Raw genomic sequence first — 13,831 nt, 5'->3', positions numbered from 1 at the left:
TTTTTTTTTTTTTTTTTTTTTTTTTTTTTTTTTTTTTTTTTTTTTTTTTTTTTTTTTAATCTTTTTATCTTTTATTGACTTGAGTATTCTTGTTGATAAAAAGTTCCTGTTTTAGTAAGAAAGTTGTTTAATGATCAGATAATGGGCAGATGCATGAAAATCATCTATTACAGCTTCTTTTGGGGATAATACAGTGGATCGATCCTCCTGATGCTGTTTCTAGAGCAATTGAAAGTGGAAAATGCGAAAGGTTAACTTGCACTCCAGATTTCTTGATTATCCTTCAGTGTTATACGCACTTTCCTTTTCTGATGTACATTATCTTTTTCTTTGGTTAAGTGAGATGCTTGATGGCTGTCGTGCATTGCTGTCCATCGCAACTGTAACAACTCCCTTTGCGTTTGACAAACTACTTAAATCAATCAGGTGAGTAAAGGAACCCTCATTATGATACAGTAATTCATTTATAGTCATGCGTGGTTATTCTTCCATTTTTTTAATTTATATTAATATATATGGTTTATCAAATTTGATTGGATTCTTTTCTATTGATATTCAGGCCATTTGGCACGCTTCAACTGTTGTCTGGTTTGATGGGTGAAGTTGTGAAGGTTCTTATGACCCATAACAGTGATGAGGAGACATGGAGTTGGCAAGCCCGTGATATATTACTAGACTCCTGGGCTGCCCTTCTCGTAGTATGTAGCTAACACTTTAATAAATTATCGTGTAATTAAATAAAGTTTATTCTTTATGGAGAACAATGCAGTTATGCTCCGTTGAATAAAGTTTCTTCTTTAAAAACGTTGCTTTAGTTTCTCATGTCATAGTTTTTAGATGTCTACGTACTGTTGTCTCTATCTTTTTGCCTCAGGCAGTTGCTTTAATGCTAAAAGGTCTTGTTTATTGATGGCTTCTAGAAACACTATTGCTTGCAGTTAGTTGAAGAATAGTTGCAGTTTTTAATTGGACAAACATTTATCTGTATATTTTATATATTTCTGAGATTGTGTAATAATTTTGGAACTAATGATTGCAATTAGAAGCCAAAGTTTAGATATCTTTTTCTTTTCTCTCTTCAGCCAATAGAGAGGTCTGGTCAGAATTCATTGCTTCCACATGAAGGTATCAGCGCTGCTGCTAACCTGTTTGCTCTGATTGTGGAGTCAGAGCTAAAAGGTAGTTAAGTTTTCCCACTATGTTTGAGAAATCCTTTCTTTAAAATAGTTTATATTATTAGCTAATGGTGATGAGGTTGCAGCCGCATCTGCCTCAGCATTGGATGACAGTGTCGAATCTGAATATTTTCAAGCTTCTGTTTCTGGTAAGAGAGAATTTTAGCAAACTAGTTTTCCGAACAGTATTGTCAATTTTAACAGTCTAGCTGTTACAATTTTAGTTCTTATTTGTATTTTCTTGATTCTACAGCCATGGATGAAAGATTAAGTGCTTATGCTCTTATTGCAAGGGCAGCAATAAATGTCACAGTTCCCTTCCTCATAGGACTGTTTACAGAGCGTCTCTCCAAGCTTAATCAGGTTCCCCTTTTCAAGCATCAAGGATATCTTTATGGAGCATTCTATGATGTCACCTGCTTCTTATCAGACATAATGGGATTTTGTTATTTGATTTCACATTTTAAAGGTGAAAAAAAAAAAAAAAGAAGGATTAGACATTGCTAGATTTAATCTGAATCTGATTAGTAGTTCGAGTTCATCAATCATTTGACCCATCTAGCTCAAGGGCCACAATCATCCCAAGCATTAGAGTCAGTAACTGATAAAGTCTATAGCATAAACTATTTGATATATATTAGACGAAGTACAATGACGATTCAAAAGGTTCTTATCTTTAAAATTGCAATTTTTAGGTAAATACTTGATGTGTATGTATGTTTATTTTTATTCTTTTTAAAGAACCTTAGCAGCCACATATCGTCTAGTTGTACAGGTGACAATCCCCAAAACTGGAGACAGTATAGCTCAGTAACAAAAAGTGTCCAAGTGCCTGATCAAGCTTAGAATAAACTCTTAATGCCTATTAGAATAAAAGAAATAGTTATTTGCAAAGTGTTTACTTTCAAGATTTAGTTATGAATCAACCTATCTGAGCTCTTGATGCTTCTATTAATTAACCTGTGTCGGTCTCCCTTCTGCTTTTGAATATACTCTTCCTTTGGATGCACGTGTTTAGCATCTTCATTTAAACTGATATAGTTAATAATGCTCTCTCAATCTGACACATTTAAATGCCCGTGAAAAAAATATTCCAAACGGGGTGAAATTAGTACCAATCTATCTATCTTTCCAAGGGAGCTTGTTAGAGGCTCTATTCGAAGATGAATGATTTTCTTGAAATTCTATATGTGATTCTAGTTCTATTATTTCACTCCCATAAATATTCAACTCTTTAGGTATCCTCCACGTCTGTGACAAGCCTTATTTCTTAACTAATTATTTTGTTTTTTACTTCTATTATTACTGCCTGCACGGCCGGAAGATTTATATACTTTTGTTCATGGTGTTTGTAGGGCAGGGGCACCATGGATCTAACTGAAACACTGGAAGAAATTTACTCACTTCTGTTAATAATTGGGCACGTGCTAGCTGATGAAGTGGAGGGGGAAACACCATCGGTAAGCTCTTTTCAGGCTAATTATTATGCTAGTTGCATGGTTTCTCTTTTTGCTTCGATCTACATCGAAAATTCATTAGTACGTCTCGTAATATTTATCATAGAACCCCATTTTATGTACAGTTCGCTACTCCCTATCTTTATTATTTTGAGATGTTTAGCTTTAAGTATTAAAGAAAGGAGTTATTCACTTTTCAATTTTCAGGTTTGGTTATCTTGGGTATGTTGTGATAACTATATGTTGGTTTTTGCTTTTGTAAGACCCATCTTCTAAATCAAGACTAAGCGATCACTACATGCATGTCATAAATTTTTTATTTTTAGAACTTAGTCAATTGAGCATCTATAAGATGGAAAATTCTAAGACATTTCAAACGTTTAATTGAGATCCCATGAAAACCTCAAATCATAAATTATGAATTTAAACATTAAGCCGTTACTACATGTATGAGCCATCCTGTGCCCATGCCATGTCATTTACGGACACCGTATCGGATAGTAGATGTATGATCTAACCTCCAACACATGGGCTGGGGCGCACTACCGGCACACCCGTGCGTGCTGCCCCAGTACTATCCTTGAAAGATCCATTTCAAAGGAAGACGCCTAAGACACTTGTCTCGAAACATTCACCCTCACTGGGATACATACATGTGTCACAGGGTAGCTTGCTTAGACCACAAGGCAGGGATGGTGGAGAGCTGATACCATGACTCCCAATTATAGTACATTTTGAAACATTTTCAATCCTCCTCGGGTAGACGTCATTTTGGTGAACGGTCATACGGTGTTGTGGAGCATCCGTTCGGTGTTTGATCAACAGCAAATTTGGCGAGCATTCATATTTCATATGGACGAACTTGACTCCAAAACCACATGCCCAAATTCCCTTCGGAACCCCGACTTTCGAGGTGAAGGTCCGAGGCCCTACCTGACCCTTCAACAATGCTATGTTTGACACTCGTGTCTACTTGTGGCCCTTATCTTGCTTATGCTTCGTCTTTCTCTTCAATGCCCACTCTGTGTGGTGTGTTAAATGATGCACTGTTCTCGGTCGCATCGTAGCACTCGCATTGTCGCATCATGGCACTCGCGTTGTCACAATGTGAGGGTCACACCCCGAAGTTGTTGGACATGACAGAGAAATGACTACTGTGTTAAAGTTCAATCGGAATGAGGGAGAAGCAAATCACAAATGAGGAAAAAATTAGCAATGAGAGAGAAAAGGCTAATTGTGTTGGTTTTTTTAATTCTATTTTTTTATTTATACGTATTGGCAATCCATACGACGGATGATGGAGTGATGTGGCGTAGCTTGCTCGCTGGATAGGGTAGACCCAAGGGAGAAAACAAAATTGATGAGGGATGAACTGAAAAATTAGAGAAAAATGAAAGAACGGAAAACAAGAAAGAAGAAAAAACAAACCAGGGAACGTCAGGTACTGTATTGATGGTGAAATGCTGATGTTTAGGTGACAATGGAGGAGAGGAAGATCCACGTCTGGGCTACTGGAGTAGCAGTGACAATTGATGTCACGTCAGGAAGTTGAGAATGTCTGACGAATAACGTGACTGGAATGATTTGACAGTTGGGCTGCAAAGCGGGTTGTGACGACGTTGCTGCAAAGGCGACCAGATGATGATGTGACTATGAGAAGAAGGCAAGCGGCAACCAAGGATCGAGTTGATGGCAGGAGGAAACCTTATGAAGATGCTTATTTAGTGTGTTTATTCATTTTTTAAAAAAACCTTAACCTTGACCGAATCTTTGACCAAGTCAAAATTCCTAATCATCATCCAACCAAGGTATAAATTCCCTCTCAACCTCAATTCGATGAGTCCAACATGTCCACTCAACCTAAATTGTTCGCATCAAAGTCAATTGGACTTCAATTCCAAAGATTAATTAAAATAGTCCAATAATTGAGAGCAAAACTTACAATTTTACCCTTACGTGAAGCTCGGGCATTACAACTTTAATATTTTCCTTAATTATATTTATTAGCTGTAATTTAAATGGTAATCATGTGTATAATGTTTTTCCTTTTTTCTCTTAGGGTTTTCTTCTATTTAAGAAAGACCCTTTGTATTGATTTTGAGAGAACAGAGTTATTCTTTTCAATTCACTTTGATATTAGCACTATTGGATTTCTGTTTCTTTTAATTTCTATTTATCATTTTTCATTTAATGATGCCATCACTAATCAACGAGAAAATTGAAGGATTGGAGAGTTATAAGTGAATTCATTTCCTTATGTTTTGATAATTTTTTTTGAGGTTACTGTTGTAATAGAAAAAGCTGTTTCCTTACTGTTAATTTGGTACTTGCATTTCCTATTCTTATTTTATACATGATATGAATACTGGTTCAAGCTGAAAGATTAACTTGTTTATGCCACCCTAAACACAGGTTCCAAATGCTATACAGTCTCAGTTTAGTGATGTGATGGAAGCAGAGAAGCATCCTGTTGTTTCACTATCTAGGTAAGTATTTGTTCTAGCGTTGAAAGATCTATTATTATTATTTTTAAACCTGTGGTAGAAGCTTATATTACCTTTGCAATAAGTATACTTATTGTGGTTCTGTTTAAAGTTCTATGGGGTATTTTGCTGAGGTGCTACAAGGAAAACAATGGAAAATTATTTTTGGGTGGAATGCCTTCTTGTAAATAGGCGTTAGTCGGCATTGTTATTATTTATGGGAGTTTTACCTTGTTATGTAAATTCATAGAAAGATTGATCTTTATTTGGGCGGTTCTGCCTTGATAGACTTGTTATAGGAGATTGGTAACTTGTAACTTCTCAAATAGGTATGAAAAGTTAATGTTTATGGTGGAAAGAAGATTTCTTTAATTTAATGGAAACACTTTCTCCCGATTGGCTCAGTTAGTCTAGTTTCTTCTACGTGGGTGAAAATGGGGTTGTTGAATGGAACTAGAGAGGTTGGAGCCAAAATGATCCTACATACTAAGTATGCATAAAATCATATGAATGATAATGGCTACACTTGTGAGTTCAAGTGAGGTTTAGATTGGTGTCTCATTTTCGATGCTGGTAAAGTTGAGTTCGATTCTCCCCTTTCTTTGGAATAAATCAGAAAGATGGTTTTGAAGTTTTGATCGAAAAAGTACCCTGGTCTCGAAGGTTGTTCTATAGCCTTTTTTCAGGATAATTGGGATGGTATGAAGGACAATTTTGATGAGGTTTTCAGGGAGTTCTATGAGAGGATATCTTGAACAGTTATTTGAATGAGACCTTTGTTTGTCTCATCCCTAAAAAGGAAAGGGCGAAAGGGTGAAAGACTTCAAGCCTATTAGTCTAGTTACAAGGGTGTATAAGATCATGGTGGAGGTGTTGGCAGATAGATTAAAAAGGGTTATCCTTTCGACAATCTCTAGTTCTCAAGGTGCTTTTATTCTTAGTAGGAAAATTCTTGACTAGCTAATGAAGCTAATTGAGGATTATAGATGTTGTAGACGGGATGGAGTTGCATAAAAAAGGTTATATTCATCATATCCGGTAATATCCACTCCTTAGATCCACTGTGAAAAAAGTTTGGGTTTCTTGGTTGAATTCCCATTCTTTCTTGAAGATTGGGCTGCTTATCTCTGTTTCTTTCTTCAATCACATTTTCTTGATATCTGTTCTGTTGGAAAATTTGTTGTTCCAATGTAAATTTTTCCAATTGTTGTGCCATCATGTCGATCATTCTTTGAATTTCGCCACATTTGATCGTGGTTCTTCTAATAAACCTTCCAGTGATAGCAAGTATTCAGTAGTCGATTTAAGGAAAGAACTTCAGGTGGGTTTTCCAGCCATCAGGCCCAAATTCTTGGGTGCTTTCGATTCCAAAACTATTAACTTTTTTCCTGGTGCCTTCTTTACACCAAGGATGGAAGAAAGTAGAGTTCTAGTTATGGTGGGAAAGTAGCATGTGCTGAATCTAAAAATTGTCCAACTAAAGGATAATTGTGAAGTACACAAGTTGTAGAGGTTTCGAATTCCTTTTGAAAAATTATGGTTGAAAGAGGAATGATAGAATTATGGAGAAGTTGAATTTACCATTGCTGTTCATTGTGAGATCAAAAGATTGACAATTAATGTTGGGGGTGGTTTAAGTTTTAATGTAGTTGGATCGATTTAATTAGTCTGTTCTTTATTTATCTGTATTTGTTACACTTTGGTTCATACTATGTTCATGAGTGACTTTCCTTTTCTTTTAATAGTTCAATGGGGTGGAGATTCAATAGATGCATAATATATTAACTATTTGATCATTGCACTTAGATTGGCAACAACACCATTTCTTATAAAATGAAACTAATGCAAAGTCTTCTCGTACAGCTTAGTCATTAGGTTTTGTGAGCAATGTTTGGACCACCAAACTAGGGCATCAATTTTCAGCCCTCGACTTATGGAGGTAGAGTTCTTTGTTTTTTCCATAATAGTGCTTCATTCTATATCTCTTCACTTTTTATTTTGTTTTTATGACACTCCCAACTGAACTTACCGTGTTGTACAAGTATAATACACCAAGCTATAAATCCTCTCAAAACTACCACTTAGAAATACTAGAGTAAGAATAGGTGTGTAAAGATAGGCTTCTCGAGGGAGCATAAATTTTTGCCATGCGAACCCAATAAAAAAAATATGGTCCAGAAGACTATTTATGGATCTAGCTCTACTGTTTAAGAGTTCGTTCACTGTTATTTCTTTTTATCATAAGAAACCAAAAAGAGGCCCTCACAAGCTAATTGTTAAACAAATAACTGTTATTTCTACTTCTAATAGCTTTATGCTGTATCAGTTCGTTTATTTGAGCCAATGTATTGGTGCAGTCAGTTGTATGGTTTCTATCAAGATGGTCATCAACATATTTACTTCACCCCGAAGAAATCATCACTAGCAACTGCAATTATGGTAAAGAACATGATCATTTCCAGACACAGCATACCAGGAAAGTCTGTTACAGCTTTTTTGGAGAACATGGCCAAGGAATACCTATACTTGACGTTATTATTTGCATATCAGCAACTACACTTTTGTCATATCCTGGGGAAAAAGACTTGCATGTATGGATTTCCTTTTCAATTTTCAATGCTGCTAAAATTTTATTGAAATATTTCATCATAAGTGGTAATTCTTATTGTATTTATTTTTAAATATCACCTCTTGTGGAGATTTCTGAAGTAAATTTTAGTTACATTCTTGATGATCATCAAACCAAGTTCTGAATCCCTGTCCCGAACATGTCTTCCAAAATTCTTTTAACAATGGTTTGTGACAAGACAACTAGGCAAGCATAAAATCTTGAATTAGTGTTGTATTGAGATGATATATGAAAGCAGGGCTCTTCAGTCATAAGAAGACATTAAAACATGTATACCTAGATAAGTTTGATTAACAACAAAATGTATCCCAAGACAAGTAATCATAACAGCAACCTATAGTCGTGAACAGATATCAAGAGATGCATACAAAGACATGCATACCAAGATAAATATGCAAGGCTAATGCTCTTCAGTTGGCTTGTGAAGAAGCATTTAAATAGTGTGGAAAATCTCTTCTCATTTCTTTCCAAATAAATAAACCAGATAACTGTTGAAGAATCAACATTTGTTAAAGAATCTGACACCGTCTCTTGTAAAGGTGACTCAGAATGACCTCATCCAACATCTTGAAAATATTCAACCTCTGAACAACGGTGATCTGAAATCCCATAAATGGTCAAACTTTGGTGAAAAAGGGAATGACCACAGTAAACGCTATTTTCTGTTTAGACAAATATGGTCTCCACTTGACAAGAGAAATGAAGAAATCATCGTGAATAGTGATCATATAATTTTGAATGAAAGATTGTAAGCAAGCATACTAGCGTGTCATTCTCAAATCTAATCTATTTTCTTAGTTAAGCATGTTGCATAATGCTTTCTGTTGATCAGAGGGGCTAGAATACATAACTTTAGTTATTAAATACCCATATTGCTTTGCATTTATTGTTTAGAATGTTCGTAGTGCAATAATCTGGAATGTAACAGGCACTCACATGTAACCAACTGCTTCGTGCACTTGTTCGTCAGAAACATATTTGCAATCATCTTGTTTCACTGGTGAGTTAGATGGTCTTAATAATTCATGAAAGTTCATAAATGTTTCTTTCATGTATTCTTAATCTTTGAACCTGAAATGAAGCTTTTTATTAAAGTGCTGACAACTTGGGATATGTTTTTGATATTTTCCTTAACACTTTTTATTTGTTGTAGTTATAATGTAATAATGTGTGTACGTTTTTCCTCTTATGTTTTAGGGTTTTCTCCTACTTAAGATAGGTCTCTTGTAGCCATTGTGATGATGAGAAATAGGCAAGTATTCTAATCATATTATTATTGATATCTGACATAGTATTAGATTAGACATTAAAGCCTTAAAAATATTCAACCCTTACCTTAACCCTAATTATTGTTTCAACTGCAACCACGCGACTTCACAAATACCTGTGTGTGACTAAAAATCCTAGCAACCTTCGAACATTTTTGTAACAGCCCAAGTCCATCTCTAGCAGATATTTTTTCTCTTTTGGGCTTCTCTTCAAGGATTTTGAAATGAGTCTGCTAGGGAGAGGTTTTCACGCCCTTATAAAGAATGCTTCGTTACCCCCTCCAACCGATGTGGGATCTCACAATCCATCCCCTTGGGGGCCTAGCGTCATCGCTCGAATTGAAGTGGGATCTCACAATTCACCCCCCTTCGGCCCAGTGTTCTCGCTGGCACACCTCCTAGTGTCCATCCCCTTTGGGGCTCAGCGTCCTCCCTGGCATACCGCCCGATGTCTAGCTTGATACCATTTGTAACGGCCCAAATCCACCACTAGTAAATATTGTCCTCTCTGGGCTTCCTCTTTCGGGCTTCTTCTCAAGGACTTTAAAACGCGTCTGCTAGGGAGAAGTTCTCACACCCTATAAAGAATGCTTCGTTTCCCTCTCCAACCGATGTGGGATCTCACAATCTACCCCTTCAGGGCCAAGCGTCCTCGCTAACTCGTTCCTCCCTCCAATCGAAGTAGGATCTCACAATTTGTGACCCCAACTAGAAAACTTGTTGACTTTAACATCTTTGCTGGTCGTTTCTATCCAAGATTTGTGTTGTTCATTCAGCCACTTGTGTCTGTTCGATTGTTCTCTTTTTGAATAAACAATATATTTGAAGACAAGCCATTGGTGACTAAGGTCCTTGACACACGTCTAAATCATCACTGTCCAACTTAATGAGGATAATTTTCATCTTTGGTCCTGAAGTATTCGAATGTATAATTGTAGAAAAGGGTAGAACGAGTACGAGAAAAAATTCCTAACAAGGACGATCCTCAGTTTGCTACTTGGGATGCTGAGTATTCCACGGCTATGATGGGTGGGCCAACTCTATGGTTAAGCGGATAAATTGCAACTATATGCCTTACTTAACTGCGAAGGAATTATGGGACAATGTGAATGAGATGCATTTCAACTTGGGCAATCAATCGCAAGTGTTTGAGCTGAATCTCAAATTGAGAAACATTGTCAAGGAGGAGATACAGTTACCAAATACATTCACTCCCTGAAAAAAATTGGCAAGACCTAGATTTATTTGACACTAATGAATAGGAGTCTACTAAAGATCAAACTCACTATAAGAAAGTTGTGGAGGACGACCATATCTACAAATTTCTTGTTGGCCTCAATGGTGACTTCAATGAGGTTAGAAGTAGAGAACTTGGCAAGAATCCTCTCCTATCCATTAATTAAGTTTATTTTGAAGTATGCAAAGAAGAAAGTTACTACATTGTTATGCTTGGCAAGAAACCTATTAGTACAATTGAGACCTCTACTATGGTGGTTCAGGCTACTGCAAAAAAGGCTTCTACTTAGCTCACCAAACCTCGATTATGGTATGACTACTGTAATAAACCCCAACACACACGTGAGACCTGTTGGAAAATCCATGGGAAGCTTTCAAATTGGAGGAATACCCAACAAAGTGAGAAGAGTAACAATCAATCTGTCCTCCACGTCCCTAAATTAGCTTGTCTTGTTTCTTGTTAGTAAAATTTCCAAGGATGCCAACTGACACGTTACTTTCCTTGAAACACATTGCGTCTTTTAGGATCAAGACTCGGGGAAGATGATTGACCATGTTAGAGTCCTTGATGGTCTCAACTATTTTGATAAATTGCCAACTAGTCATAACGAAGCTTAGGGCTTGAGTAGGGGTAATTCTCATACTATTAAAGAAACAATAATGCTTTGACATTGTAAGGTGGACCTCGAAGAAGAAAAATAAGTTTTCTTAGTTAAATTAAAGGTTGAATCATTGGGTGTATCTGCAGAGGGTAAATTTTGATTTCCCTTTGTTAAAATAAGCAACATAATTGCAACTTCACTGTAATTTCTTTGGAAATCTCATAATAGCAAATTTTGATAGCCTTTTTGAAAGAGCATTTCACTCTATATTGATTGACCGCATCAATGCAATCTTTTGTCCAATTATAAATTTTTTAAGTTTATTTCTGTGACTCATCAATGCAATCATTTGTCCAATTATCAATTTTTTAAGTTGACATTTAAACCCTTTCTATTCAAGCTGTTGATACAGTATGCAACTTAAAATTATTTTCTAAGAGGTCTATGTTGTTTATTCTTCAGGATTCCTGGCGTAATTTAACAAATGCTTTTGATAATGAAAAAAAATTGTTCTTGTTGGATTCAACTCACCAGGTAATATGGCTTTGTATGCTTTGACAGTCCAGCTTACCTGTGCTTTCCCACTTGAATACGTAGTCATTAACTTTTTTCTTCAGCGTTCACTAGCTCAAACATTAGTGCGTTCGGCTTCTGGGGTGAGAAATATAGAATCATCAAATCAGTGAGCACTGTAATCATTTGCTATTTTCTCATTTGCTTTGTTCTTCATTTAGATCCTTCCCATGATCATGATTTAAATTTTATAAGGTATGTGAGGGATCTTATGGGCCATACAGCAACACATCTTGTTGAAATGGCTAGCAGGAAGGACTTAGCAAGTATTGCTCAACAACCTGATGTCATGATGATGGTAAGTTTTTTCTAATATTAGTGTCCTTTGTATGGGAAGTTTCCAGTCTCTTATGAAAAAAGGACACTGGTGAACTTTTGGTCAAAGAACTTTGGAATTTTTTTCCTAAAGTTTTGATGGGACTAATGATGGAGAAGAACAGTTATCCATTAACATTATACATTATATTTGCAGATAAGTTTTTTGTTGGAGCGGCTTCGTGGAGCTGCTTGTGCTTCAGAACCCCGTACTCAGAGAGCAATTTATGAGTTGGGATTTTCTGTCATGAACCCTGTTTTGGTTCTTCTAGCAGTTTACAAGGATGAGGTACACAAGTTTGTGCATCTATATTGGTTTCATGCATGCATAAACACTGTTGAGTTCTCTAGTTTTAGAAGTTAAGGGGTTTATTGAGCTACCGTTTGAAAATAGTTTTTTCCCTCTAAAATTTAGAAAGCTGTTCCATATTCATCCTAAATCTGTTCTCAAAATGTTTTCTTGAACTTATATGTGGCCGGTTAAATGATTTTAGATAAGTGGTGAAAATTTGAATAGTCAGTTTAGTCAAATAATTTAGATTTTTTTGAACTTTTGCTTATTTTGTGATAATACTATTTATTTATTTATTTATTTTGTGAGTCCTTGAAAAGATTTTTGCGTTGATTTTATATATACTGATGAATTATGTTTTATTAGGCGGCAGTTGTTTATATGCTACTGAAATTTGTGGTTCACTGGGTGGATGGACAAATTAGTTACTTAGAAGCTCAAGAAACAGCTACTGTTGTTGATTTTTGCATGCGTTTGCTCCAGCTGTATTCATCACATAATATTGGCAAAGTAAGTTGCTACTTTATTTGACTACTTTGTAATATGAAGTTTTTTAAGAGGCAATTTGATTGATGATTACAATTTTCAAAAGGGATGTAATATCCATGATGTTTACAAATGAGAAGGGATGTATGACTAGGAAGTAAAAATATTAGACAGTTTACACCAAGATATAGCTTGATAAACAACATTATCGAAGAGTATTGTATAAGTTTGTGTGTTTTCCGCAAATATTATTTGATTTCTTTCTTTCCACATATTTCAAAAGAAAGTCATGATAAAGTTTTTCCATAGTAGAGCTTTTGCATTCTTGAAAGATTAGTATGCTAAAGGTCATGTCCAATAGATCATTTACCTCCCTAGGAAATGTGAGATGCCATCCAAATATATTGAGAATCGTTGTTCAGAAATTTGGACTATATGTGCATTGCATAAATAAGTGGCTTTGTTATTCGTTTCCTTTCTTGTATAATGAACACCAATTTGGAGAAAGAGTCGTAGGACATTGTTTTATTATTATTATTTTTTTTCTTTTGTTGAAGATTTTCAATTGTGCTAATGACTTTATGCGCTATTTCCTAAACGAAGAACTTCACCTTTTTAGGGTAATGTCCTTCACATGTTGTCTTTGCTAGTGTTATATTTATTACTTCTTTTTCTCCCAGAAGACCCTGTCAGTGCTAGGGAGCCAAGTCAGTGAGTTTGCTTTGTTTGTCAATACCACTAGGGCAAGGTTAAGTCTTAATTCGGCCCATTCCGTTGCTTCGTTATTCTTTAAATTCCTACGAAGCTTCAAGTCCTAGAATTTGTTGACAACATTTCACGCTTCTTTAATCGTTGCTTTTTTTTCTATGAGAGAGCCTGTACAAAAGTGGATATCATAGAGCTAGCATGGTGTTTTCAATCCATGAGTTGGTCCAGAATGATGTGTTTTCTCTATCACCTACCCTATGGCCAATTCGGTTGGTGATGATGTTTTGATGTTTCTACTTTCAAGGCTCTTTTGCAGAAGATGTTTCTACTTCCAAAACATGTGTACCTCTTTGAAAATTAAGAAGAAATGTGAGCAAGATAGTTTACACTTATAACATGGTATTAGAGCTATTCAATTTTAAGAAGTCTGATTAATTGGCGTAGCTTTCATAGTTACCGATCTTTCACCTAGACTAAATTTATTGGGAGTCTTCACAGCCACTATTTAAGTCGTACTGTCTGTACTGTTGAAGTCGTGCCTTGCCGTTGAAGTCATGTCAGTAAAGTCATGCAATCAATATTGCACATAATCCTATCCAACACAATA

The 13,831-nt window shown here is 35.8% G+C and overlaps 1 protein-coding gene across 4 annotated transcripts in view; it reads left to right on the top strand.

The window, feature by feature from the left end:
• Nucleotides 1–13,831, top strand: part of LOC111466059 (exportin-4) — a 32,095-nt gene that overhangs the window by 14,532 nt on the left and 3,732 nt on the right. Inside the window, exons 10-25 of one of the 4 annotated variants that reach the window (XM_023110634.1) lie at nucleotides 139–250; nucleotides 340–426; nucleotides 560–698; nucleotides 1,083–1,179; nucleotides 1,262–1,324; nucleotides 1,429–1,538; nucleotides 2,531–2,635; nucleotides 5,045–5,118; nucleotides 6,979–7,054; nucleotides 7,473–7,706; nucleotides 8,673–8,744; nucleotides 11,313–11,384; nucleotides 11,468–11,532; nucleotides 11,619–11,721; nucleotides 11,896–12,027; nucleotides 12,397–12,540. In XM_023110634.1, coding sequence (XP_022966402.1) covers nucleotides 139–250; nucleotides 340–426; nucleotides 560–698; nucleotides 1,083–1,179; nucleotides 1,262–1,324; nucleotides 1,429–1,538; nucleotides 2,531–2,635; nucleotides 5,045–5,118; nucleotides 6,979–7,054; nucleotides 7,473–7,706; nucleotides 8,673–8,744; nucleotides 11,313–11,384; nucleotides 11,468–11,532; nucleotides 11,619–11,721; nucleotides 11,896–12,027; nucleotides 12,397–12,540 — 1,685 coding nt within the window. Of the gene's footprint in view, nucleotides 1–138; nucleotides 251–339; nucleotides 427–559; nucleotides 699–1,082; nucleotides 1,180–1,261; nucleotides 1,325–1,428; nucleotides 1,539–2,530; nucleotides 2,636–5,044; nucleotides 5,119–6,978; nucleotides 7,055–7,472; nucleotides 7,707–8,672; nucleotides 8,745–11,312; nucleotides 11,385–11,467; nucleotides 11,542–11,618; nucleotides 11,722–11,863; nucleotides 12,028–12,396; nucleotides 12,541–13,831 lie in introns of those variants that run through there. The other 3 variants (XM_023110641.1, XM_023110650.1, XM_023110658.1) reach the window with 3 other exon arrangements.

This window comes from Cucurbita maxima, unplaced genomic scaffold (assembly GCF_002738345.1).
Source record: "Cucurbita maxima cultivar Rimu unplaced genomic scaffold, Cmax_1.0 Cma_Scf00002, whole genome shotgun sequence".
NCBI classification, from domain to species: Eukaryota; Viridiplantae; Streptophyta; class Magnoliopsida; order Cucurbitales; family Cucurbitaceae; genus Cucurbita; species Cucurbita maxima.
This window is presented reverse-complemented; position numbering and strand designations above follow the sequence as displayed.